Here is a 27,808-nt window from a genome sequence, read left to right as displayed (position 1 = left end):
GAGATTTAGGGCATCTTTCTTTTATGGCATTTTTGACAAGTTTTATGATTATTCTGTGATCTGTTATTTGTCATATATAGTCTTATTTGAAAATACTTTTAAGTTAAAAGCACTTTACCTGGGTGGGTTTATAGAAACTCTTTGTAAAAATTGAGGATTGTCTGAGGCATTGCAATCTCTTGTCTTCCTGAAACCTCCTAAGCCATGTCTATATATGAGAGAGCAAAGGTTTTATTTTTAAGAGACAGGGTCTTTCTCTGTGGCCCAGGCTGGGGTGCAGTGGTGCGATCATAGGTCACTACAGCCCGAAACTCTTGGGCTCAAGAGATCCTTCCACCTCAGCCTCCCGAATAGGTAGGACTACAGATACGTGCTGCCATGCCTAGCTAATTTTTTAGTAGAGATGAGGTCTCCCTGTGTTGCCCAGGCTGGTCTTGAACTCCAGGCCTCAGGCAATTCTCCTGCCTTGTCTTCCCAAAGCGCTGAAATAAAAGGCATGAGCCACTGTGTGTGGCAGTTTTTCTTTTTTACTTAATCTTGTTTTGCAGCAGTTTTGAGACATTGAGTTTGTGAATTAGCATTTAAAGGCTTTAATATTTCTACTAGAGTTCTGTTTACTGAGTGATTTAAGATACTGGAGTTTTGTTTATTGAGTGATTTAAGAAACAATGTGGATTATTGATGAAATCTTAAAGTGATTTGGGGGTGAAATGCGTCAGTGGTTTGTAGTGACTTTGAAACACTATACAGTAGGTTCACATGGTTTAAGAAGCATCATTATGGCTTTTGTGTGTTTTGGTGTGTGTGGCTGTGCAGCCTCAGGAATTTAGTTTAAGCTTCTGAAAAGCCCACCAATATGTATTTAGAATTCTGTTGTCCCATATCTTAGTCATCTCAATGTTTCTCATTTCTAACTTTAAAACATGTCAATTAAAAAAATTAAGTATATCATTAATTTCATCTAAAATCTCTCATAAATCTCTGACATAATTTGGTTTTTAAACAATAACCAATAATTTGGTTTTATTTATGTGATGAGAATAACAACTGGTATTTATTGTCTATACTTATGCAATTTTATAGATGGAGTTTTAACATTGAATGCGGAGAACACTAATTATGCCTATCAAGTTCCAAACTTCCATAAATGTGAAATCTGTCTACTATCTTTTCCAAAAGAATCCCAGTTTCAACGCCACATGAGGGATCACGAGCGAAATGACAAGGTATGTATTTTCAAAGGTGGTGTCAGGAATGTGAGCGTTGAAACTGGAGGTATTGTAAAAACGAACAAGTAAAATCAAAACTTTTATTTAGGTTCCTAAATAGTAGAACATTTTATATTCTACAAATAAATATTTTGGCCTTTTTAAAAGTTGTAGTTGTATTCCTAGCTATTATTTGATAAGGTGAGAGAGTGAGAGCTTGTCCTGGTGAATTTGTATATTGAAGTTATTTATTTGTGGACAAATAAATATGACTTTTTAAAAGTAGTTTCAATTTCCTGTATGACTGAACACAGAAGTGGTGTGTTTTGTAGTATTTTGTAGTAAAACTCCAGTGGGGAGTTTTATCTTTAAGTGATCTTACATTTAAAAATGGTATTCTAGATGTTTTAGGTTGTATTTCAGAAGGAAGCAAATATTAAATACTATCTTAAATAGAAATTTGAACTCTTTTTTTGCAGTACCTCTTGTGGGATATGTCAAGAATTTTAGTGCCTTAATGGAATGATTTGCCTAATAGATGGAAAGTGGCGGTTAAAACTATAATTAAAAAAGTGATTGTCAACTTTTCTCTAGGTAGGAGCATGTAAGCTAGTGAGCCATTTGAGACCAGAAAAACACCAGGGACCTCCTTTAGAGAACAGGATATGACCACCTCAGGCTTGACTTTCAGCACAAACGGTGCTGCTGTGGCTGTGATAATATAATATACCAGTATGCACCAGTATTATTTTCTCAGGTTTGACAATCTGAAGATGCTGACTTATTCCTCAGTATCGAGGATCTTGTTACTTCAGAGATAAATACCGGTGATTATCTTTTTACAAGTGAATAGCAGAATACCTTCCATTTTGGGAAAGTCTTAGATCTAGATAAGCAACTCTGTTAAAATCTAGTAAAATTTTTTATGATTATTTTACTTCAAGTGTGTGGTTTTTTTTTTTTTTTTTGTGAGATGAGTTTCACTCTGTTGCCCAGACTGGAGAGTGGCACCATCTCGGCTCACTGCAACCTCCTCCTCCCAGGTTCAAGTGATTCTCCTGCCTCAGCTTCCCAAGTAGCTGGGATTACAGGCCCGCGCCACCATGCCTATCTCATTTTTATGGTTTTAGTAGAGATGGGCTTTCTCCGTGTTGGCCAGGCTGGTCTCGAACTCCTGACCTCAGGGTGATCCGCCTGCCTCGGCCTCCCAAAGTGCTGGGATTACAGGCGTGAGCCACCACCCCTGGCCTGCTTGAAGTAATTTTGTTTATAATAGTGGATTTGGTCAGAAATAGAAGGGAAAAATCCAACTTAGTGAGTTGAAATTTTTCAGAGACTACAATCCAATAAATTTATACGCAGCTTTTTCTTTCTTTTTTTTTTTTAAAAAAAGCTTCATCATAAACTCTATTATTTCAATGAATAGAAGAGTTTGACAGAGAAAATGTTTGGAAGAAAACATTGAGAATACATTATTAGAATATGTTTCTTTCTCTCTGTGTTCATTTTACAGCGGTATCCACAGACACTTACAAACGGCAAATGTAAGCATGCATACTTAGACGTTCAACACAAACCCATGTCACGCAAACACATGGAGAAAGAAACTTTTTTTTTTGCTTGATACAGAGTCTCGCCCTCTTGCCCAGGCTGGAATGCAGTGGTGCAATCTTGACTCATTGCAGCCTTGGCCTCCCAGGTTCAAGCGATTCTCTTGCCTCAGCCTCCCAAGTAGCTGGGACTATAGGCGCCTGCCACCATACCTGGCTAATTTTTGTATTTTTAGTAGAGATGGAGTTTCGCCATGTTGGCCAGGCTGGTCTTGAACTCTTGAGCTCAAGTGATCCACCCACCTCGTCCTCCCAAAGTGCTGGGATTACAGGCGTGAGCCACCGTGCCTGGGCACAGAAATATGTTTTAATAACATGTTTTAAAGGTTATCTTTGAAAGGTGTTTCATTGTCACTTATACTCACTGAAAGAAAACAGCTTATATACAGCATTTCTTATTAGAAATATTTCTTATGTGTATGTATGTGTTTTCATCCTTATAATCCCTTCAGTAATTCTGTCAGGTGCTTTACTGTGTTTATTTTGGATTTATTGACTTAAGAGGAGACTTCAGAAGTTTCTGTAGATTGTCTGTACATTATGGTACTTGTTAATATTTTCATAACATTTATTGAGCAAGCATCTGTGAAAAGATTGTATTTCAGTGGCTTCTTCACTTTTCTCTCCAAATAGCCACATCGATGTGACCAGTGCCCCCAAACATTTAATGTTGAATTCAACCTGACACTTCATAAATGCACTCACAGCGGGGAAGATCCTACCTGCCCTGTGTGTAACAAGAAATTCTCCAGAGTGGCTAGTCTCAAAGCGCATATTATGCTACATGAAAAGGAAGAGGTAATCGTCGTCATTTTGCATATACTTTGTTAACTGATTGTTAAAATACATCTGATCGTGAGTCAGGAGGATTTTAGATATAAACTCGTTTTAAAAGCCTTTTGTGTAGATTTCAAGGAGTGAATTGTCATTAGATTTGCCTTGATACTAGTTGACTGATAAGACATTTTATTTTCTGGCCCTGTCAGTGCCTTAGGGTAGAGACATTTTAATGTGTAGTATATTTGAAGGATCAAAATATATCCACATTGGCTGGTAGAGGCTCCTCCTGGCGCCTCACCTGCCTCTTTGTAAACAGAAACTAACTTTTATACGATTCTGCCATGTCCAAAAGTAACTTTTCTGCTTCTGAACATGGTAGAATCTCCTTGCTTGCTCCTGGGTCCTCTGACCTGTGAGAATCTGAGGGAAGAGAATCATTTCATGATGGCCCAAAGCAGCTTATACACCAAATTGACCACTCCTGGGAGCTCCACAGGCCCAATGTCTAGGACAGCTTTAAGGATGACAGGCCACAGTGCTGGGGTGGGGGCTGAATCTAAAGTGTCAATGGCTGTTGCTTAAAACAATGCTCCTTCTTGGTCAGGTGCAGTGGCTCATGCCTGTTATCCCAGTGTTTGGGAAGCTGAGATAGGAAAATTGCTTGAGGCCAGGAGTTTGAAACCAGCCTGGACAACATAGTGAGACCCCATCTCTACCAAACAAAAAAAAAGAAAAAGAAAACCTTCTGTGAACTCCCTTTGCATTATTACTGTAGAAAATTAGGAAGATACAGAAAGTTAAAGGAGAAAGTCATCTCTAATTCTGAGATAATTACTGATAACTATTTGGTATATTTTCTTCCAGAGACAGAAAAACACAGTATTGAAATTGCATATTCAGATGATCCCTGACTGAAGATGGTTTAGACTTAATGTTTTTTGACTTTACGGTGGTGTGAAAGCACACATTTCTTAGAAACCTTACTTCTCTTGTGATGTTAGGCAGAGGCAGCGAACTGCAACTCCCTGTCAGCCACACGCTTTTGGCTTGTGATATTTCCAATTCCCCATGGGTTTATCGGGATGTAATCCCATCGTAAATCAGGGAGCACCTGTATAAAATTTACATTGTGAAAACTAACTTCACACTTTCTGTTTTTTGTTTTTTTTGAGGTGGAGTTTTGCTTTTGTTGCCTAGGCTGGAGTGCAATGGCGCTATCTTAGCTCACTTCAACCTCCGCCTCCTGGGTTCAAAGGATTCTCCTGCCATAGCCTCCTGGATAGCTGGGATTACAGGTGCCTGCCACCACACCTGGCTAATTTTTGTATTTTTAGTAGAGATGGGGTTTTGCCATGTTGGCCAAGCTGGTCTTGAACTCCGGACCTCAGGTGATCCACCAGCCATGGCCTCCCAAAATGCTGGGATTGCAGGTGTGAGCCACCACGCCCCGCCTGACTTCATACTTTCTATGTGATTTTGGATCCTGTTTTTATCAATGTCTTTAATTTTTATTTTAAAGTAATTTATTTCTATCTCTTAAAATCTTATAATACAAGTAATGCATATTTATTTTGGAAAAAAATTAGTAAAAAAGGTAACATTAAAACCACTCATAGTGGACTTTAACAAAGCTGAACACATAGAAACAGCAAAGTGGTGGTTACCAGAGGCTGGGGGATGGGGGGATTGGGGAGATGTTGGTCAAAGGCCACAATATTTCAGTTAGACGGGAGGAGTAAGTTCAAGAGATCTGTTGTACATCATGGGGACTAAGTTAATAAGAATACATTGTATGTTTGAAAATTGCTGGCTGGGCACAGTGGCTCACATCTGTAGTCCTAGCACTTTGGGAGGTCGAGGTGGGCAGATCACTTGAGGTCAGGAGTTCAAGACCGGCCTGGCCAACATGGTGAAACCCTGTCTCTATTAAAAATACAAAAATTAGCCGGGCGTGGTGGCAGGCACCTGTAATCCCAACTACTCAGTAGGCTAAGGCGGGAGAATCACTTGAACCTGGGAGGTGGAGGGAGGTTGCAGTGAGCTGACATCATGCTATTGCACTCCAGCCTGGGCAACAGAGCAAGACTCTGTCTTTAAAAAAAAAAAAAAAAGAAAAGGAAAGAAAAAGAAAATTGCTGTGAGAGTAGATTTTAAGTGTTCTCTCCATGAGAAATATATATGTGAGATAACGCATGCAAAATAGGTTGATTTAGCCATTCCTCAACGTATACTTATACCAAAACATCATGTGGTACACTATAAATACGTACAGTTTTACTTATCAATTTACAAATCAATTAGTTAAAAAAATTATAAGAAAGAAAACATACTATGTGGAGAGAATGCATTTGTGGTATTTTAAACTGTTTTTTCTATACATGCTTTTCTTAACAGTTTATGTTTAAAATAGGTTTCTAAATACAAAAATAGGATTATGTCATTATGCAGACTACTTTTGTAACCTACTTTTTTCCATAACCTATTGTAAATACATGCTCCCTCTTTTCACTCATCTTCAAAGTTATCACTCATTATCAAATATTAATATTTTAAATTATTAAAATCTGCAGTATCTTGGGTGGGTGTGGCAGCTCCTGCTTGTAATCCGAGCACTTTGGGAGACCGAGGCACTTGAGCTCAGGAGTTTGAGACTAGCCTGGGCAACATAGACTATCACTACAAAAAAAAAGTCTTCAGCATGTGGATGTAGCATAATAAAATTTAATAATTTGCATCATTGTTTAACATTTACATTGTTTATATTTTTTAATATTGTAAGTAATATATCTTTGCATATGAATCTTCTTATGCATCTTTAATTATTTCCTTAGGACAGATTCCTACAGTTAGATTAATTGAATTAACAAATAAGACTTTTTTCCCCCAAGTTCTTTATAGAATGCCATATGACATTCTAGAAAGCACATGCCAATTTAACACCTTCTCTTGCAGAGTTTAGGAATGCCTGTGTCACTTATTGATAGTGCTATTCAAAAATGACTATAGCTATATTTATATTTTTATTTATTTTTGGAGGGGGAGGAGTCATGTTCTGTCCCCCAGGTTGTAGTACAGTGATGTGATCTCAGCTCACTGCAGCCTCCGCCTCCCAGGTTCAAGTGATTCTCCTGCCTTAGCCTCCCGAGTAGCTGGGATTACAGGCGCCCCACCATATCCAGCTAATTTTTGTATTTTTAGTAGAGACAGGGTTTCGCCATGTTGGCCAGGCTAGTCTTGAACTCCTGACCTCAAGTGATCTGCCCACCTCAGCCTTCCAGAGTGCTGGGATTACAGGTATGAACCACTGTGCCTGGCCAGTTTAATTTTTTTTTTTTTTTTTTTTTTTGAGATGGAGTCTCGCTCTGTCACTCAGGCTGGAGTGCAGTGGCACGATCTCGGCTCACCACAACCTCTGCCTCCCGGGTTCAAGCCATTCTCCTGCCTCAGCCTCCCAAGTAGCTGGGATTACCGGTGCGTGCCACCACGCTCAGCTAATTTTTTTTTTTTTTATTTTGAGTAGAGACAGGGTTTCACCATGTTGGCCAGGCTGGTCTCAAACTCCTGACCTCGTGATCCACCCACCTTGGCCTCCCAAAGTGCTGGGATTACAGGCATGAGCCACCATGCCCCGCCCAGTTTAATTTCTTAAAAGCAGAAAATGTATTAAATAATGGTGTATTCATATATTTTGGAATAAGTCCTACATGCACACAGTAAGAAATCAAACAATAGAGAAGGTTATAGAGAGCAAAAAGTTACGTCTCCTTTGGGTTCCTAAGTTCCAGTTTTGCTCCTCAGAAACAACTTTCATTAGCAGTTTCTTCTGTATCCTTCCAGGGACATTCTATGCCTATACAAATCTCCTCCGTACCCTTATTAGTCAACCCATAATATTCTGTGCCTTTTCATCAGTTAACTATGTGTCTTAAGTGTAATTCCACATCTGTTAATCAGAGAGCTGTCGCTTTCTTCTTAACAGATGCATGGTATTATATTGTTTATTTATGTATCATAATTAGCAAGTCACTGCTGTTAGGCATGTAGGTCGTTTCCAGCCTTTTCCAGACAAAGCTATGGTGATCAAATATTTTTGTCCATGTTTGAGTTCTCAAGATGGGCAGTGTGGTATCCCAGAGGACATTTGGTTATCACCGTTGTGGGGCTGGGTGTGGATGGGGTGCTTCTGTTATTTGTGAGTAGAGGATGCTGCCGAACACCCTGCAGTGCCCAGCACAGCCTCCATTGCTACGAGTGACCTCCCAGCACAGCCTCCATTGCTACGAGTGACCTCCCAGCACAGCCTCCATTGCTACGAGTGACCTCCCAGCACAGCAGTAGTGTGAGGTTGAGGAAACCCTGGGTTAATAGGAATGTGAGACATATTCCTGGAAATGGAGTCGTTAGGTCAAAGGATATGTGAATGCAAAATTTACATATTGTCAAATTGTTTTCCAAAGAGATTTTATCAGTTTATCCTCCAGCCAATAAATGGTGTATAAGATTGCTCATTTCTTCATACCATTTTCTTTCTCTTTAAAAAAATTATTACTTTAAAAAAAAAATAGAAATCAGGTCTCACCATGTTGCCCAGGCTGCTCTTGAACTCCTGGTCTCAAGTAGTGGTTGGATTACAGGCGTGAGCCACTGTGCCCAGCCCATTTTCTTTCTTTCTTTCTTTCTTTTTTTCTTTTTTTTTTTTTTTTTGAGACAGAGTTTTGCTCTGTTGCCCAGGCTAGAGGCACAATCTCAATCCACTGCAACCTCTGTCTCCTGGATTCAAGCGATTCTCCTGCCTCAGCCTCCTGAGTAGCTGGAATTGCAGGCGCCTGCCACCACGCCTGGCTAATTTTTGTATTTTTAGTAGAGATGGGGCTTTGCCATGTTGGCCAGGCTGGGCTCGAACTCCTGACCTCAGGTGATCCACCCGCCTTGGCCTTCCAAAGTGCTGAGATTACAGGTATGAGCCACTGCACCTGGCCGGCCATACCATTTTCAATACTCTGTTGTAAAAGTTGTCTCCTCCAATCTGGTAATTTAAAGATGGTATGTTTTTGTTTTAATTTATATTTCTTTAATTATGAGTGAAGTTTAGCATCTTTCCATGTTTATTAGCCATGAATAATATTTTTATGTTAATTAAATAATTTTTTTTTTGCAAGGTGGATGTGTGGGGATTATTGGTCTTATTCTTGCAAACTTGTGTGAAGTATTTACATTCCTGGAAAGTTAGGTTTTTCTGCCTTGCGTGACAAAATTATTTCTTGGTTTCTGGTTTCGTTATTTTTCTCTTCCTGGCAGAAATTTTTAAATTGTCATGGACTCAAATTTTCAATCTGTTCATTTATGGATTCTGGTTCTTGTGGCTTGATTAGAAATGCTTCCCAATTCTAAAATTATTTTCTAAAGTATCCCACACGTCTGGAACATCCCACACAGATCTGCCTGGTACAGATCCTCATACATGCACAGCAGAACTTGCATGGAAGGGATGCATCCACACAGATGCTGCAGTGTAGCCCATCCCCGCGGGGCCTCCCTGCCTCCCCCTAGTTCCCACGTGGACCACTTCTCTCGCAGGTCTTCCCCATGTCCCCCCAGTTCCTGTGTTGGCTCCTTCTCTTGCAGGGCCTCCCCTCCTCCCCGTAATTCCTATGTGGGGTCCTTCTCTCGCAGGGCCTTCCCCTGGTTCCTGTGTGTGCTCTTTCTCTCCCAGGACCCAGCACCTGGCAGCACCAGCATCATTACTCACTCTCTCATCCTGGATGCTCTGAAGGAGCTGTCTGCTCAGCCGGGACCCCCATGGTCTTCCTATCCAACAGCCCTCAGGATGTCCACATTTCTCAAGCCAGCCCCCCGACCCTACTTCAGATGGCAGGCATAATTAGATATGGTCTTCCTCCTCTGCCGTGGTTTTGTGAAGTCGGCAGGGTCACCTACTTCAGTTTGCTGCCATGTAGGACCTCTCCCTTCCCATTCTTATGATTCCAGGCCTTCAGTTAACCACCCTCCTTCAGGTTACATTATCTGACACAAAAGACACAGTCCAAAGCAGAGGAGAGTAGAAGGCTCGGGGTTTAGTTTTTGAATATTTGGATATTAACCAACTGTTAAAAGTCAAAGTGACACAGGCAGGTACACTTGGAGGAGAGCCCGTCTCCTGCACCCTTGCCCGCCCACTCGCCTCGGCCTTTCCTGGGCTGCCTTCCTGCTTTTCTAGTGTGTCTCTGCTGTGTCTCTCTTTGTAATGAGAAGCAAATGTTTGTATTTCTTATTTTCTTTTTCTGGCTTATCATAACATGTGAAATTTAGAATTTTATATAGTTAAATATAGGCTGGTATTTTTATTGTACTAAATATTTAGATTCAGGGGAGAACTGAACATGTTTATAATGTTGAATCTTTATGAGAACATGGAATGTGAAAACATCAGCGATGTTTGGTTACTATGGATTCAGTACACTTTTTACATTTCTTAAGTATTTTAAGATTCTAATGATATTGTATAGGGAGGTCTTTTGGCCATATGTTGTGTTACGTGCCTGTAGGAAAGTGATGCATTTGTGTGTGTTAGTTTTCCCTGCCATCCTCCCTGATTCTCTATGCAGCCTCATCTACACGTAATAATTGGGTAGTAAGTTTTTGGTTCTGTGTTGTTGCAACTAGCATATGCGCAGTTTTTTAAAAAAAATGACCCTTATATCATTTATTTGTTTTCATAGTGTGTAGTGATGGCATATTCACCTAACTTTTTATTTTGAAAAATTCCAATCCTAAGTGAAGATTTGAAATATTAGTACAATGGATATTTGTATAACCTTTTCCTAGACTCACCAATTGATAAATTTGCCAGATCTCACCTCCCCCCTTCTCCCTTTTTTGAACAATTTTCAAGTAAGCTACAGATTTCACGTTATTTTACCACTAAATACTTCAGGATGTAGCCCCTAAAAACAAAGACACTTTTCTTCATTTCACAGAACAGTGATCACAGTTTAACATTGCTATAATATCCGTTTTCAGAGGTCCCTATCTGGAGGGGAAAAGAGTGACATTTTACAAGGGGAGAGTTAGTTTTGAACAGATGAGATACTTCTCTTTTGACCCTGGAAGAAGTAGAAGAGGGCTCAGCTGGAGGCGGGTGCAGGTGGAGGAGGAAGGGGGAGAGGGCTCAGCTGGAGGCGGGTGCAGGTGGAGGAGGAAGGGGGAGAGGACTCAGCTGGAGGCGGGTGCAGGTGGAGGAGGAAGGGGGAGAGGGCTCAGGTGGAGGTGGAAGTGGAGCGGCTCCTGGTGTGTCTTGCATGTGTTCCCAGCCTTCCTCAGACTGTGCTTTCTTAGTGTCTCATGAAGTGTTTCGTAGACTTTCAGGCAGAACCCAAGGGTCTGTGTATTAACCAGTTAGATCTGTATGATCTAGTAAGTATTTCTGTCTTAATAACTTAATAGTTGTTTGAAAGACCAACCCGGGTGTGTTGGGTACTGCACAGTGTCTATATCCTTGCATTTCCTATTTACAATCATTTGCACATTGATTTTGGAGTTTTCTCTTCCACGTGGTTCTTCACTTCATCTTTGATCTTTAACCGCAGCAACCGCGGAAACTTAGCTTCACAAAGACATGATGTTATTGAAACTGAAGTACCTCAATCTAGTTTCTGGGTGTTATTGGACAAGCGTGGAGCACCGCCGTTTCTCTTGAACATGTGACCTATTCCTGGGACTCCTCATAAGCTTGTTATGGTGCACTGTGGTGCCTCAGTTCATGGGCTGGAGCTGAGGCCTTAGAGCCCACATTTCTCTGGGAAGTGGAAACATTACTTTGTCTTCACCAAAAACATGGGGTGGCCTGAGGCATCTAGAGATCTGCATGGGGGGCCTATTTTGGGAAATGGGAGCAGAGCCTGAGTGGGGCACATCCGTGGGCGGCCCTGGGAGCTGAGAGCCCATCTGGTTGTGGAGTCTGGGCTGGGCGGGCATGTGGTCTCCTTTCCACAGCTCAGCCGCTGGGAGGAGTGGAGATGGTGGTTTGCCTGGAGGTGGGGGCTTCTGAAGCGTGTGCTGTGGAATAACAAAGGAGTCAGGGCCATGGGAACGTTGGCGGGAGAGCTGAAATGTTGAGCCGTGTGGCCTAGGCAGAGAGGTGAAACTTGAGGGGTGTGCGTGAACCCTCTGTTAGGATGACACAGGTAGGTAAAGGTGGTTGAAGACATCTGCGCATGCCACACGCTCTGGGTGGCCCAACCCGAGGATGACATGAAGGGTAAAGATTACCTCTAAGGCTACACCCATCTACAGGGGTCACCAGAACAGTGAGCTTTACCGTTTTCCATTCTGAAGTTCCTTCAGATGTGCCTTTTAATAATTCACTGTGATTTCCTCCATAACTGGAAAGAGAAACAGCTGTTATCTGTCATTCGCAGATGTTCTAAAGTATTTATACCTTATTTTGAAAACCTTCCCTTTGTCTGTTTTCTCTTCCACAGATGGGCCAGGTTCTTTTCCAGATCACTTCCCACAGTGGTGCTCACATTCTTTGCTGTTTGCTTCAGTCCCTGCCTCTGCTGTTGTGTGGTTTTGTTATGCCGTGGTCTCCTGAGTAGGACCACGTCATCTGAACTTTGTGCAGCCTGCTCTCATCCAAACCCTCAGTTCTGTTTGTAAAACTCCAGCTCCCTTCGTCTCTCGCTGTTGTGGTTGTAAGAACTTACACATTCCTTCGCTTCTGATTCCTTTTTAAATTTTTTTGGAAAGGCTTTTGAGAAATATGTGTCTTCTGAAATCGCTTGACTTTACATTTCTATTACTACTCACCCCTGCTGCTGGTTTCTCCCTTCAGCACACAGCAGGCTGTCTTTGATTAATAAGTGCTAACAGGAGAAGAAAGCGGGGAAGAGTCATGGAAGAGGCTTTGCTGAACTCTGGCGTGAAGCTGGTGAGGGAGCTGTGAGGATGCTTCACTGCTTCCTTGGCACCGCGTGTCCGTGCTGCCAGAGGAAGGGTTCTGGAAGTTGGGCTGTCATATTCAGCCACCTGAACTTAGCAACCTCATACTGAGCTCAAGCTTTACATGAGCAGAGGGGAAAAAGGCCTCATTGTGCTTGTTCCGTAATAACATGTTGGCAATATGTTGGCTCTCTTTTTTCCAACCGTTGTGTTAACGCTTAGGTCAGAGTTTGTGACTGTGCCTCACCTGGCAGGCTGGCGTATGTGGTACAGAGCTGGTAGGGCAGCCGTACCCTCAGCCTTGTCCAACATCTTCATTTGCTATCTCTGAGTTCTTTGCTTCTGAACCATGGTTTACAGTGAGAACAGGAGGAGGAAGGTGCACTGCTTCTCTTTAAAGGCGTGATCTGGAAGATGTATTTCAGTCCTGCTCACATCCAGTTGGGTAGAACATAGTCATCAGGCCAATGATCTAGTGGTTGGGGCGGTTGCAAAATAGTGTTGAGTTGATTAGCTGTATGCTCAGCCAATAAGTCTATTATTGCATAAGAAAGGAAGAATCAATATTGGAGCACAATTATAAGTCTTTTCCCTATATGTCAAAATAATACATTCCTTGCTGCCTTTGCATTTTGTGTTTGATTTTTCAGTTAATTGATTTGAATATGGCATATTAATAGTAACTAGAGGGATAATTTCTTACCTTTAATTGTATTTAAAAATAACCTCTAAGGTTCCAGCCACGATGGAGCAGCTTCCTTCTCCTAGGGGTCCCCCGTATCACTGTTGTTAGAGATAACCAGCCAACAGGCACAGAAGGACTCTGAAAGGCATCAGAGGTGGTGGACAGTTGGAGGGACTTGAGGAATAATGTGGCTGTCAGCTCCCTGGGTTTCTTTTTTCTTTCTTTTTTTTTTTTTTTTTTTTTGAGACGGAGTTTCGCTCTTGTTGCCCAGGCTGGAGTGCAGTGGTGCGATCCGGCTCACTGCAGGCTCCACCTCCTGGATTCAAGCAATTCTCCTGCCTCAGCCTCCCGAGTAGCTGGGACTACAGGTGCCCGCCACCACGCCCGGCTAGTTTTTTGTATTTTTAGTAGAGATGGGATTTCATCGTGTTAGCCAAGATGGTCTCGATCTCCTGACCTCAAGATCTGTCCGCCTCAGCCTCCCAAAGTGCTGGGATTACAGGCGTGAGCCACCGTGCCTAGCCTGGGTTTCTTTTTTTCCTCTCAGATACCTGGACAGGGTTTTGAAGAAGCCTGCAGCCTTCTGCCAACAAGCGGAGAAAAAAAACACTCTAAGAAAAGCTGGTTTCCCTTACCCAGTACTGGGAAAAGGTTGGTCCAACAGAACAGAAAATCTTTTTATGGTATTTACTCAATTCCAGTGAAATGCCAACTGAAAAGCCGCTCAGCGGAGCCGAGTGCAGCATTGAACTTCTATCCCATTCTGCCCCCATCCCTTGGGAGCTGGCAGCACTTCGATTTCCCCGGTGCTTGGGCCCAAGCAGGGAGCTAACCTTGCATCCAGGAGGGGGATTCTCGTGGCAGAGGGAGGAGACAGAATTCCCCTCCCGTGTGTTGGCAGAGTCTATCTGGAAGCCTGCCTTCCATCCTCCCTTAGCAGAAGCAGGCAGTGTTCTGATTCTCCCTCCAGAGTGTGTCAGTGGGTCCATTAGGGAGCTGGGCCTCCCTCCCTATCAGTGATGAGACAGAACCATGCAAGACAGACAAGTCTGCACTGTGCTTTCCTCCCCCTGGGGTCAGTGGGGCTCTGCGAAATGGGTATCCGCTGCTGCTGGTCCTTACACTGCATCTGAACAGGGCAACTGCTGGTCAAAGGAGAGCCCAAGAACTGGTCCCACAGTTTAACACCCAAAGTGTCCAGGACACAGACACAAGCCAGCACAGTCCCTGCTGGAACAAGGAAAGAGCGGTATCAATATGAAGAGGGCCTGGACGTTGGAATTACCTGACAAGTACTTTAAAGCAGCTGTCAAGAAAATGCTTTATGAGTTTTGAAACAAATGAAAAAATAGAAGAAAGAAATAGAAGAAATAACCAAAGGGAAATTACAGAACTGAAAAATCCCATGATTGAACTAAAGAACTCAGCAGAAGGGCTTACTGATGGACCAGAGAGGACAGAGGAGAATCAGAGGAGAACTTGCAGATAGAGCAGCAGGAATGACTTAGGCTGAGCAACAGAGAAGAAATAGAAACATTAACAGAGCCTCAGGGAACTTTGGGACAATAACAGAAAATTCTACATTTGCATCGTGATCATCACGAAGGATAGGAGAAAGAGTGTGGGGCTGGAAATGTATTTGAAGAAATAATAGCTGAAAATGACCCAGACTTGGTACAAGTCATAACTCACAGATTTAAGAATTCCAAACAGGGTAAACCCAAAGAAATACACACCAAGACATATCATAATGAAACATTTGAAAACTAAACCTAAGAAAAAAATCTTGTGAGAGACTAGAGAGCAATGATCTGTTGTTTACAGAAGAACACTGATTCAGGTGACAGCGAATTTCTCATCTGCCTCCATGGAAGCTAAAAGAAAATAGCACAAAATTTTTCAATTGCCGAAAGAAAAGAATTGTCAATTACAAATTCTTCTTCCTTTTTTTTTTTTTTTTTAAATTAGAGACGGAGTCTTGCTGTGTTGCCCAGGCTGGTCTCGAACTCATGGGCTCAAGTGATCCTCCCACCTCTGCCTGCAAAGTCCTGGGATTACGCATGTGAGCCACCATGCCTGGCTACAAATTCTATATGTGGTAAATGTCCTTCAGGCACGAAGGAGAAATAAAGACATTCTTAGATGAAGGAAAACAAACTCTTGCTAGCAGACTTACCCTTGAAGAATCACTAAAAGATCTCCAAACAGAAAGGAAATGACACCAGAAGGAGGCTTGGAACTTCAGAAAAGAAAGAAGAATGATGTGGTGGTTAATTTTCTGTGTGAACGTGGAGAGTGTTTTTGGATGAGATTAACATTTAAACCACTGAGTAAGCAGATTGCCTTCCATGATGTGGGTGAGCCTCCTTCAGTCAAAGACCTGAATAGAATGAAAAGACTGACTTCCCCAAGTGAGGGGGATTCTCCCGCAGACGGCCTTTGGTTGTCGCTTACATTATCAGCTCTCCTAGGTCTCCATCCGCCAGCCCACACTGCAGATTTGGAGCTTGTCAGCCTCCGTAATCATGGGCCAATTTCTTAAAGCAAGTATCTTTTTTTTTTAAGACAGAGTCTCACTCTGTTGCCGAGGCTGGAGTGCAGTGGCACTGTGTCGGCTCACTGCAACCTCTGTCACCTGGGTTCAAGCAATTCTTCTGCCTCAGCCTCCGGAGTAGCTGGGATTACAGGCATCCACCACCACGCCTGGCTAGTTTTTATATTTTTAGTAGAGACGGGGTTTCACCATGTTGGCCAGGCTGGTCTTGAACTCCTGACCTCAGGTGATCCACCCGCCTTGGCCTCCCAAAGTTCTGGAATTATAGGCGTGAGCCACCGCACCCAGCCAACAGATATTTACACACACATACATACAGAGGCACACGCGTTCTCTTTGTTCTGTTTCTCTGGAAAATCCTAACACAAAAAGAAATCTTGATGATTTCCCATGGCCACTTAGCATCATGAGAATTACCCCAGGACAGCCTCTGCTGCTAGGTGAGAGACATGATGTTAACTCTGTATGGAGAATGCAGTAAGTGGAAGGCCTGTTGTCCTAGTGGCCTGTGACTATACATGGGGTGTTGTTCTTCTTGAGAAGACTTCCTCAAGTGTTGCCAGGGAGGGCAGGGGGAGGGAGGAGCATCCTGGCTCTTTTTGGCCTGCAGGAGAGAAAGCAGAAAGACAGTGATGTAGCCGTCTGTAAGCTGGCAGGTCTTGGCTGTGGCCTGGGAGGTGCTGGATCTTGCTCGCACCATCTGAGCACGTTGTGCATAAACTGGGGTTGTCACTCAGACAGATCCAACAAATGCCTGAGTAATATCCATGTAGATATCCCTGAAACACATGAATCAGATCATCTGGTAAAAGAGTAAGTGAAAAGAGAGTGGGTGTGAGCCAGGGCAGTAACAGTATGGAGAGGAGCGGGCTGCGAGGGGTTTCGTGATGTGATTTTGAGACAGGAGGTGTAGTGGGGAATCATTGGTAATGAAAGCAGTGCATTTTGTTCAGATGCATTCAGGACTGCAGAGGTTTTTTTTTTTTTTTTTTTTTTTTAAAGAGCTGCATCAAATTATGATTTTTTTTGTGTGGGGAGTTTCCTAGAACAAATTTTCTTTTATCAACAAGTCACTAAAAATCTAGTAGTTTATTATTTCCTTAAATTATTATACAATAATACTACTTTAAAGTTATTTAAATGATTTTTGGATTTCTCAAAATATTTCACTTTTCTTTGTCTTTTTCTGCAGTGTAGCTAGAGGTAGTATCAATTAACAGCCTCATTTTAATGAGGTTTACAAACATTTATTTACAAGACTAGTATATGCAGATCAGAAAAAAGTCTGAGGAAAAAATCAATGTATTTTATTTGGAAATAACAGTTTATGCTCATTGACAGGTCATGTTTTTTCATGTTTGTACATTTCATTTTGAGGATCATTTAAGTAAATACTGTAATTGTGTGATGGAACTCCAAATGAGTGAATTAACTGAAATTTGTACTAAGTCAGCAGTGGCTACTGATGAAGTAATTATTGAGTACTCACTCTAGGCCACGCACAGTCAGCGTCTTACATGTGTCATTTTCTCTCACCTTATAACAGCCCTGTGAGGGCAGGGGTTATTGTTATCCCTGTTTCATAGGCTCAGGGTGGGCAGCACACCCAAACTAGCAGGTTAGCTAGTGATTGGCAGCCTTAAGGTGAACCTAGACCCAGCTGTAGAACATCTAGACCAGCATCATCTAAGTGAAAGATGAGTAATTTAAAATTTTCTAGTAGCCACATTTTTAAAAGAAAAAAAAACCCCAAACAGGTGAAATAAATGTTAATATATTTATTAAAATATGTCCAAAATATGAACTCAGATATTAAAGATTACTGAGCTATCATTCTTGTATTTTTGCTCAGAGTCTTTGAACTCCTGTGTGTGTGTGTTCTGCAGTTACCCCATGCCTTGGTTCAGAGGGTCCCTGGTTCACAAGCTCAGTAAGTCAGGCCACAGCCTGCGCTCTGCTCTGCCTCTAAACCAAGCGAGACAATGATGTGATCTATCTATTAAAAACTTGAAAGCTGTCATTTTGTTTCAAGGTCGTCTCTTAAACCATAATCTTAGTTTGAATTCTTTCCTGACCCTTTGTAGTGCTGAGGTCATCCTACGTCTCTCTAAAGTGCTCACAGAATAGGCGGACCCAGTGCCATTACCCAACACCAGTTCAAAACTGAACTCATTTTGCTCAAAAATTGTGTCAATCTCTCACCCTTTTCCCAACGTTTCTGTCTTTTTCTTCCAATAAAGAAACGATTTTTGTATATGCAAATACATTTTTGAGAGGTGAAAGTGATGCTTGTTCCAGGGGAAAGTATTAGATCAAAACCAAGATTAGAGGGACCAAGTAGTTTTCATTTAATTTGTGTATTAACCGTTGATCATACCAGTTCTTTGAAGGAGTGGTTTTGAAAGGTTTGCTCTGCTCACCGATGGGTTTTTCTGTTCCAGAATCTCATCTGTTCTGAGTGTGGGGATGAGTTTACTCTGCAGAGTCAGCTGGCCGTGCACATGGAGGAGCACCGCCAGGAGCTGGCTGGAACCCGGCAGCATGCCTGCAAGGCCTGCAAGAAAGAGTTCGAGACCTCCTCGGAGCTGAAGGAACATATGAAGACTCATTACAAAATTAGGTATGAGTCATTACATGGGCTTGGTCAAAAATCCATCTAATATGTTAAAAGCTGGCACACTTTGCTACTACCCACTAGAAATATTTGCTGCAAGAACCCAGCAAAGTGGAACCCCACAGATAATTTGGTGTCAGAATATCTTTTATAACATACATGGTACCTCCCTACACATTAATGAATACTGTCAGGCTATGTGAGTAGAAGTGTTTACCTAGTATTATAATGTTGAAAGCTGTAGAACAGGGTACTGGCAATACATGTTTATGGGTAGGTAACAAAATATGTAAACTAGACTCACAAGGGTTTAATTAGTACTCCTTTTAATAAATTAGTTTGTGGTACCCAACTGTTAAAACTCATGTGCCTGACACTCTTCTTAGTATGTATATAAACAGAACCTCATTTCATCATTACAAACAACCCTGTTAGGCCAGAGTACTTTTATGTTCCCATTTTGCAGATGAGAAAACCAAGATTAGAGGGACCAAGTAGTTCTGTGAGATTTTGTAGCTTATAAGTCAGGAGTTTGAAATTTAAACTCTAATAGACTGATTTTAGAGCTCATAATCTTAACAACTGACTATATTTGAATGCATTTGTACATTTATTCCTAGTCAAACTTAACATGTTTTTAAAAATTTTATATTTTGCCTAATTCCTGATAATATATTTTTACTGATGTTTCTGTTTCTTAATAAAGTGAAATAAAATATTCTTCCTGGCCCTTTGCTCAAGTTAGGTGATGGTGATAATCAGTTTTCACACTAATTTAGCTAATTTCTCCAACAAACTCTAAAAGGCAATTTTGGGCCAGGCACAGTAGCTCACGCCTGTAATCCCAGCACTTTGGGAGACCAGGGCAGGCGGATCACCTGAGGTCAGGAGTTTGAGACCAGCCTAGCCAACATGGTGAAAACCCATCCCTACTAAAAATACAAAAATTAGCCGGGTGTGGTGGCACATGCCTGTAGTCCCAGCTACTCGGGAGGCTGAGGCAGGAGAATTGCTTGTACTCAGAAGGTGGAGGTTGCAGTGAGCCAAGATCGTGCCACTGCACTCCAGCCTGGGTGACAGAGTGAGACTCTGTCTCCAAAAAAAATAAAATAAAATAAAGGCAGTATCAATTATCATTTTAACTACTATATTATCAGTTTAGCTTGCCATCCTTTTAAGCTGCAATGTTTAGGAAATATCTGTACTTCTTAACAACAAGAAGTCCCATGCCAGTTGATGAACACAGTTTATAAAATGCCTGAAGACTCTAATGTTTATTTATCCTCTTAGACATTGCATTTGAGAAATGTGGACTGGACATCTCTGTATGATCAGCTGTCTCCTGTCTTTCTTTTTCATTTTGCCTCTTGTTGACTAATGTGGTACGCACCTAATACTTTCATGATTTCAGTGATTTTTTTTTCTTTTTTCCCCAACCAATTTGATGGTAATTTCAGTGATTTTTAAACCCCCAAATATAATACATGGTCTCTATACACTCCAGATTTTTATTCTGATGAGGCTTTAACGCAGGCATTTTTGATGTTTCCTTGGAGGTTTGAAAGATGATTGAAGATGTTTGGGTGCTTGTGGCACTCAGACAGTCCTGGCTTCTAGGTCTTTCCAGACTGAGGAGCAAACCAGATAGACGAAGCCTCGCCCTCACAGAACTGCCCTTCAGTAAGGAGATAGGCAGTGACCAAGTGAGTGGGTTAGTCAGTACCACAGTTTCAGATAGTGGTGAGTGTCAAGAAAGAAGGACAGGATGGGTGTGTGCAGCGTGGCTGAGGGAGGCTGGGGAGGCAGCTGTTGTACGTGGGCCTTTCTGAGTGGGGCTTTTGGAAGGAGACTGGGGTGAGGAGCAGGGAGCCCTGCAGCCTTAGGGGACCTGCCTTTCAGGCTGAAGGAGTGTGTTGGTGGAAGCAGTGAGCCTCCCTGGTCTGAGAAGCAGGAAGGTGGCTGGGGTGAGGAGAGCCTGCCCGGCGGGGCTGTGGATGTGCATTTCCCATGAGTGGGATGGGAGCCCTTGGAGGGTTTTGCACAAAGGGAATGGCGTGACCAGACTTTCGGGTGGCACTGGGCCTGGGGTGTGGGCAGGAGTCAAAAGCAGGCAGACCTTTTTGGAGGCTATGGAAGCAGTGCACTGGAGAGCCGAACCCGTTCTGAGGCCGCGATGGTGGCTGGAGGGTGGAGAGACATGTCCACATTTGGGGGTGTTTCAGAGTAAGACCAGCAGCTTTTGGAGATGGACTAGAAAAATCCAGTATGACTCCTGAGACTTAAACTTATGCAAGAGGGAGCTTTCATGTCTTGATGTGGAAAGGAGCAGGTTGGGAATCAATGAAGAGTTCTGTTTTGGACACCACCCATGAGGCAATGCCAAGTGTGAGTTGGCTGTCCAGGGCTGGAGCCAGAGGAGGAGGCAGAGTTGCTGGAGGTAGGAGTTTGGACATCATTGGTACGCAGATGGTATGGAGAGCAAGAGACTGGAGGAGATGGTGTGGGTCAGGTGTCAGTGTAGAAATTATACCCGTAGCATCTTTGTTTCTGACCATCACAGGTAAAGCTTTGTCTAGAAGAGACATTTTGCTCCCCTTGCCCCAATTTCAGTTTTTGACCTGGAAAAAACAAATTTTTTTCATCAAAAAATAGAGAAAAATGAGTTTTATGATTTTTAAAACTAACACATATACACACAGACACATACATATATGTGATTGATTTATCATTAAAACAGGTTCTGATGACTAGTCAGCCAAATTTTCTGGTAGGATTTTCATTTTGAAATTATGGTACAAGGTACAAGGGAGACATCTTACCGTGTATTTTGTCCCCATTTATTACACTAGGGTATCAAGTACAAGGTCTTATAACCGGAACATCGACAGAAGTGGATTCACGTATTCGTGTCCGCACTGTGGAAAGACGTTTCAAAAGCCAAGCCAGTTAACGCGACACATTAGGATACACACAGGTATGAAAACACTGACTTCTGGATGACTGACTGTGTGGCTTGAAGGGAAGAACAGGTGCCTTTGTGCTAGCTCGACTTGGAATCTGATCCCAGCTTTCTCATAGTTTGCTGGGTAATCTTGCTGAAATTAGTTACGCTTTGTGTGATTTTGTCTCCTCACTTGAAAAATGTGGCTCTTTTATCTGTATATAGCTGTCCTAAATTATAAATTAAAAAATAAACATAGTGCTCATTGAAAAGTGCTTGATACATGGTAGGCTGTTAACAATTGGGGGTTGATATTATTACTGTTATTGGTATGGTATTTATTTATTCCCTCATGTGTTGTTACTGTGTGTCAGATATTATACTGCACTAATTAGAGCTAAATTAACAAAGACCAGATGTGGTGGCTCACGTCCATAATCCCAGCACTTTGGGAAGCTGAGGTGAGGGGATCTCTTCAGGCCAGGAGTTCAAGACTAGTACGGGCAACATAGCGAGATCTGTCTTTACAAAAAATAAAAAACTTAGCCAGGCGTGGTAGCACCCACCTGTAGCCCTGAGGTGGGAGGATTGCTTGAGCCTGAGAGTTTGAGGCTGCAGTGAGCTACGATCGTGCCACTGCACTCCAGCCTGGGTGACAGAGCAAGAAGGCCTTGACTCTTAAAAATAATAAAATTAAAAACAAATAAAATAAAAAACAAGAAAGCAGTGGATTTTCATATTCATTTATAATTTTGCCTTCACTAAGCTATGAAACATTGAAATAATAAAACTTTATGTCTCCATGCCTTATCTTGTTCCTTAGTTTTGCTTGAATATTTGAAAGTGAGTACAGCATTCATAGCTGAATACTCTTTGCCATCTTGTAAAGAGCAGCCTGCTTATAATATTGTATTAGTAACACACGTGATCTCTAGGGAAGGAAAAAGGAAAATTGTACAAATATTTTTAGTATATGAGGTTTGCAATTAAAATGATCCATGCTTTGTCCTTTTGTTTTCTTCTGTATTTCGTGATTTGGTTTTCTTTTATAGTGATAAAGTAAGAAATCTCACAGCTATTTTGCTTGGCTGCTATTGTTTGTCAATCAGTTCTATTATGTTACATTGCTTTTCTTTTATTTTTCAGAGTTTTAGTGACTATTTCTATGTACAGTATTGTAGAGTCATTCAGATGATTTCAATGTTTATATGTCAGCATAAAGTTGATATTTTTAGAGCGTCAGTTTTCGTTTATTTTCTAGGGTAAGAGAGAAAACAGTGCCTTTGTAAATGTGCTAGTAGCTTATGTCTGTAGAGTGTTCAGCTTTCGTGTGTAGTCTTTGAAGTTTTAATCAATGAAAAAATAGTTTAAAAAGTTATAAACTTTACCCAAAGTAGAGATAAAGTAAAAAGTAAAGCAAATCCTTCTCGTGTTCACTTCAGTTGCATTTACCTTTAACAGTTTGATACCTACCCCATTAGATTTTTTTTACGCATACATAAATATACATACATCATAAGCATACTGTCACTCCTAGAGAGACACATGAGTGTAGAATCACATACTTACGTGTCATCTTGGGATTCTGTGATGCGTACTCTTCCTGCATTGAACTTGAAGCATGTGTCACTTGCTCCAATTGGCTTGTGAGCTGCCTGGAGAGAGCAGCAGGTCCCAGCCCCAGGAGTCACATAGGCCGGTGTGGTTTAAACAGGAGGCTGGTGGGCCCGGGTGGAGGTAGCAGGGAGTGCCCGCTTGCCGTTCAGGCAGTTCCGTGTTCTGGGCTTGGTCTTCCAATAGCTGTGCCTCACAGTGTGTGTGATGATGTGAGGGGGGTGACCAGAATCCTGCTGGACCACGCCTAGACTGTGTATGACCCAGCAGGGCACCTGTCCAAAGGAGGCTGAGTACATTGCAGCATCGTCATCTAGAACAGGAAGGGTGTCTCCTCGCAGGCAGCGCCGTGACCGGGCCACACTCTCGCCATGCCTCCTGCCTGCCTGTCCTCCTCTCCTGTCCCCACGCAGGCAGCGCCGTGACCGGGCCACACTCTCACTGGCCTCCTGACTGCCTGTCCTCCTCTTTCACACCCTTGCCCCTCCGAGTTAAAGCAGGGATGTTTACCATTTGTATACTGTCCCCAAGCTTGTTATATGAGAATGAGAATTCACTTATGTAACCCTAAAGCTGTTCAGAGAAGCAGGGATCTTATGTTACTGTGAACTCAGCTGCTTTCTGTTTTTTAGGGAGTGAAAATTTAGTCAGACTAGAAATTTAAGTAGCCTTGCAGTTAGGTTCTAACCTAACTAGATTTTGTCTTTTTGCTCATTCCTTCATTCATCAGATCTGTACTGCGTGCTAGTGTGCACAAGGCCCTATTCCAGGTGCTGAAGAGCCGCAGTGCACAGCGCTTGCCTTCTTGGAGCGTGCATTCTAGGGAGGGGAGATGGACATTAAGTAAAATGTAAAAGGTCAAATGCTGAGAAGTCTGCAGAAAAATCAAGCAGAGAAGGGGGCCAGGGGTTCCCAGGGAGGACACAGGAGATTTTAATGTTAAATAGAATGGACCAGAAAGTCCTCAGTGCAAAGGGGATTTTGAGCAAAGGCCTCAAGGATCTGACAGAGCAAGTCTTGGGGATACTGGGGGGAGAACCGCCCAGGTGGCGGATTTCAGAGGCCCAGAAGTGGAAACCTGCCTGGTGTGTCTGAGGGCGGTGGCAGGAGTGGATAGAGGGAGCCAGAGAGCAGGGGCAGGGGAGCTGACAACAGCTGGTGTGGGAACCACAGCACTGGCACCTCCTCTGCTGAGTATTAGAAGAACTTCGATTTTAGTCTAGGGGGGATTGGAAGCCATTGAGGGTTTTCAACAGACAAGTGACTTGCTCAGACTTAAAGAGGGTCATTTTGTCTGTTGTTTTGAGAGCAGCCTAGGAAGAGGCCAGGGTGGAAGCAGTGAGTCAAGTTGGGGGTGGTTTCAGGAGCTTTGAGTGATGGGAGAGTACCTTAGCCTGGAGTGGTGGTTGTGGACGGGAAGCAGGGCTGCTCTGGGTGTATTTTGAAGTTATTATTGAGTGTGAGACGTGAGAGAAACCAAAGATAAAGATGACTCCAAGGTTTTTTGCCTGATGCCCTGGAAGGATGGCATTGCCTGATGCCCTGGAAGGATGGCATTGCCTGATCCCCTGGAAGGATGGCATTGCCTGGGGAAGCCTGCAGGTGGAGCAGTTTGTGAGATGGTCAAGTGCAGTTTTGACATGTTAATTTTGAGATTTAAAGTAGACACCTGTATATATGCGTCTAGAGTTCTGGGGAGACATTTTGGCTGGAGGGATAGGTTTGGGTAACTTCAATGTTGTTCTTTTTAATCCGTAAGATTCCCATACAATATGGAATTATATTTTGATCATTTTTCTCCCACTCTAGGTGAAAGGCCGTTTAAATGTAGTGAATGTGGAAAAGCTTTTAACCAGAAGGGGGCACTGCAGACCCACATGATCAAGCACACAGGTGAAAAACCCCATGCCTGTGCCTTCTGTCCTGCCGCCTTCTCTCAGAAAGGGAATCTTCAGTCACACGTGCAGCGAGTCCACTCAGAGGTAAACACGGGTTGGGGGCATAAGCAGTATTTCACAGGGGACAGTAGGTATCTTTTGGGTTAGTAAACGGACCTGAGAAATTCTTTTCCATTTTAAAAAATGCAGATTGATTTTGTGCGGAGCAGACCCTGTTTTAGAAAATACATACATGGGAAATTTTGTGGTTTATTACATGTGGAAGAAATATAAACTACTGTCTTTTTTGTCTTCTTGCTGACAGCATGGCTTTGGTGAATAAATATTTGAAAATAATCCTAATACCTTTGTTAGTTATAGTCTATCATTCTAAATAATGTATTTCATCCCTTTAGCAAACTGGAAACACAGGCAAGTGTAAGAAATTAAAAGATAAGAAATAAAATTGGGGAAAAAAAGTGTTTTTCTTACTGCTAATACTACAGAGCTCATATGGTACATGTCTGTTCTCTCTTGGACAGAGACCTGCTCTGTTCATTTCCTTCCATGCTGCTTGTCCACTCTTTCGACTAAAATGATGATTTCCCATGGTAATTTTCTGTTGTCTACAGAGCATAATGATGTGTAGATCCTCTGCAAGTATTTCTGTAAAGCAGGTCGACCTTTGCTCTAACTAACCATCATGACATTGATTTACATTCTAATTGTAGAATACAAAGAAATATTTAAACAACACAAATATTTTATCATGGATCAGTATATCCTATGAAATGATTTTGCAGAATGAAAACTATCATATTCTTAAGAGCAAATGTGTATCTCTTAATTTTTTACTTAGAATAATACCTTAACTAACACTGAAGTGAACGTAGAGTTAATACTCACTATCCAAATTTAATAAAAACAAGTAGAAGCTGTCTTTGATCTTAGATAAACAGAATGTCTAAAATGAAAAAGAGAATCTAAAATGAGAAAAAAACCCTGCACATCTCACGTAGTTTTATGAACAGATTCAGAGTTCCATGTTCAATGAGTTAATCTTTTTAGTATCTAAGACCCAGAGACATTAGGAAGGCATGTCAGTATTAGTGAGGTACTGAGGTTACCTTTAGATTTTGGAAGAATAAATTTGGGCTGTTGTAAGTTATTCTTGTGGTGTTGCCACTGGGTGAAGATGATTGCATAGGAAGGATCGTCTATTTGTGTAGCACACAGAAATACCTCACTGGAACCTTGGAGGAGCCTTGTGAGGTACTTGTCAGTACTCCTGAGTTTAGAAAACTCCCCCTATACTAAAGGGCCCAGAGACTTGCCTGTTGCCACTGAGAAGTGCTCTTGGACCTGTACTAGAATGGGTTGTTCCAGAAAGAGCCTCTAAAGATTGGTTCATAAATATTATCCAATCTTGTAAGAATCTAAATTTGGTTCTTAGAGAGGCACCAGAAACAGAATGGAAGTCTTACTCAAGTTCAGAGGCGGCCAATGAGTTTTCAAGCTAGCCTTCACAGTTCTACAGTAACTAACACTGGGTTTTAGTAATAGAGAAAGAATATTTCAGATATTTTCTCTGTTCACAGCTGTTCTTACTCATTTTACTGGTTTCCATGGTTTCTGGATTTATCATAGTTTTAAAAATTAGTTGTTAGGCCAGGTGTGGTGGCTCACGTCTGTAATCCCAGCACTTTGGGAGGCTGAGGTGGGTGGATCCCCTGAGGTCAGGAGTTCGAGACCAGCCTGGCCCACATGGCAAAACCTCATCTCTACTAAAATACAAAAATTAGCTGGGCATGATGGCAGGCGCCTGTAATCCCAGCTACTTGGGAGGCTGAGGCAGGAGAATCACTTGACCTGGGAGTTAGAGGTTGCATGCTACTGCACTCCAGCCTGGGTGACAGAGCATCTCAAAAAAAAAAAAAAAAGGAAATTAGTTGTTGATACAGAATATCAAAATTGATGAAAAGTTCATATATCATTATGACCGTCTTTCCTAACCTCTGTGGTTTTGGCCATCTGAAAGCATATTTGGTGTAATATGTATTTATATATAACTGTCTGGCCTTCGCTATTGAACATTGTATTCAACTGTTTAAAAAACCGAGAACATCTTTGCCTGACAGTTTGTTTTTGTTAAATTACAATAATTGAAAAATGTGTTTTCTCACTCTTGAATAATTTCTATTATATAGAAAAGACTGAAATTTCAATTCATCTTATACTGGCAATATTGTTTAAAGAGTTGGGTTATTGATTCTAGAACTATCTAATTTAAAAGAAAAAAGGTAATGTTGAAGGGTTAGATTATTTCTGTCATTTTGAATGGAATGGTAAATTATGATTTGCCATAATTTAAATGTTTAAATTTAACAATTAATTGTAAAACATCATTTTTTTCTTTTTTATTCTTTAAGGTCAAGAATGGTCCTACCTATAACTGTACGGAATGTAGTTGTGTATTTAAAAGTTTAGGCAGCTTAAACACGCATATCAGCAAGATGCATATGGGTGGGCCACAGAATTCAACAAGTTCCACAGAGACTGCTCATGTTTTAACGGTAAGTTTAGTAATTTGGAAGAACTTCTTTTTAAACTAAAATCTGTCATTTTAAATATGACCTTTACAATTGAATATTTAGTAACAAAAAGGTGCTATGAAAATTTTTTATATGGAGAAAAGGTGCGACTTTTTAAAGAATTAAAGTCAATCTTTTTAAATTTGAGAATAATAATTAGATGACTTTGATTCAGACTGTCATCTGAACCTGTAAAAATAAGACAAACTGTAATCATTAATTTGTGAAATGATCATTTCTACAGTATTATTGATGATTATTGAATATTCTTTATCTTTACATTATAATTTAAGAATTAATTATCCTTTGTAGGTAATATTTCTCTTTTCTTATGTGACAGTGATAATTTTTCCCAAGTCTTTGGACTTTTGAAACTAAATTATATTTTTCAGTA

At 41.6% G+C, this 27,808-nt stretch overlaps 1 protein-coding gene across 7 annotated transcripts in view; it reads left to right on the top strand.

Moving 5' to 3' along the window:
* The window catches only part of ZNF236 (zinc finger protein 236), a 151,757-nt gene that overhangs the window by 25,942 nt on the left and 98,007 nt on the right, over positions 1-27,808 (top strand). For 6 of the 7 annotated variants that reach the window (XM_055296143.2, XM_055296138.2, XM_055296142.2 and 3 more), the window contains exons 2-7: positions 1,084-1,226; positions 3,452-3,616; positions 18,219-18,397; positions 21,241-21,365; positions 24,756-24,928; positions 27,253-27,396. In XM_055296143.2, coding sequence (XP_055152118.2) covers positions 1,084-1,226; positions 3,452-3,616; positions 18,219-18,397; positions 21,241-21,365; positions 24,756-24,928; positions 27,253-27,396 — 929 coding nt within the window. The remainder of the gene's footprint in view (positions 1-1,083; positions 1,227-3,451; positions 3,617-18,218; positions 18,398-21,240; positions 21,366-24,755; positions 24,929-27,252; positions 27,397-27,808) is intronic. The other variant, XM_063614711.1, reaches the window with a different exon arrangement.

This window comes from Symphalangus syndactylus, chromosome 1, assembly GCF_028878055.3.
Source record: "Symphalangus syndactylus isolate Jambi chromosome 1, NHGRI_mSymSyn1-v2.1_pri, whole genome shotgun sequence".
Lineage (NCBI taxonomy): Eukaryota > Metazoa > Chordata > Mammalia > Primates > Hylobatidae > Symphalangus > Symphalangus syndactylus.
This window is presented reverse-complemented; position numbering and strand designations above follow the sequence as displayed.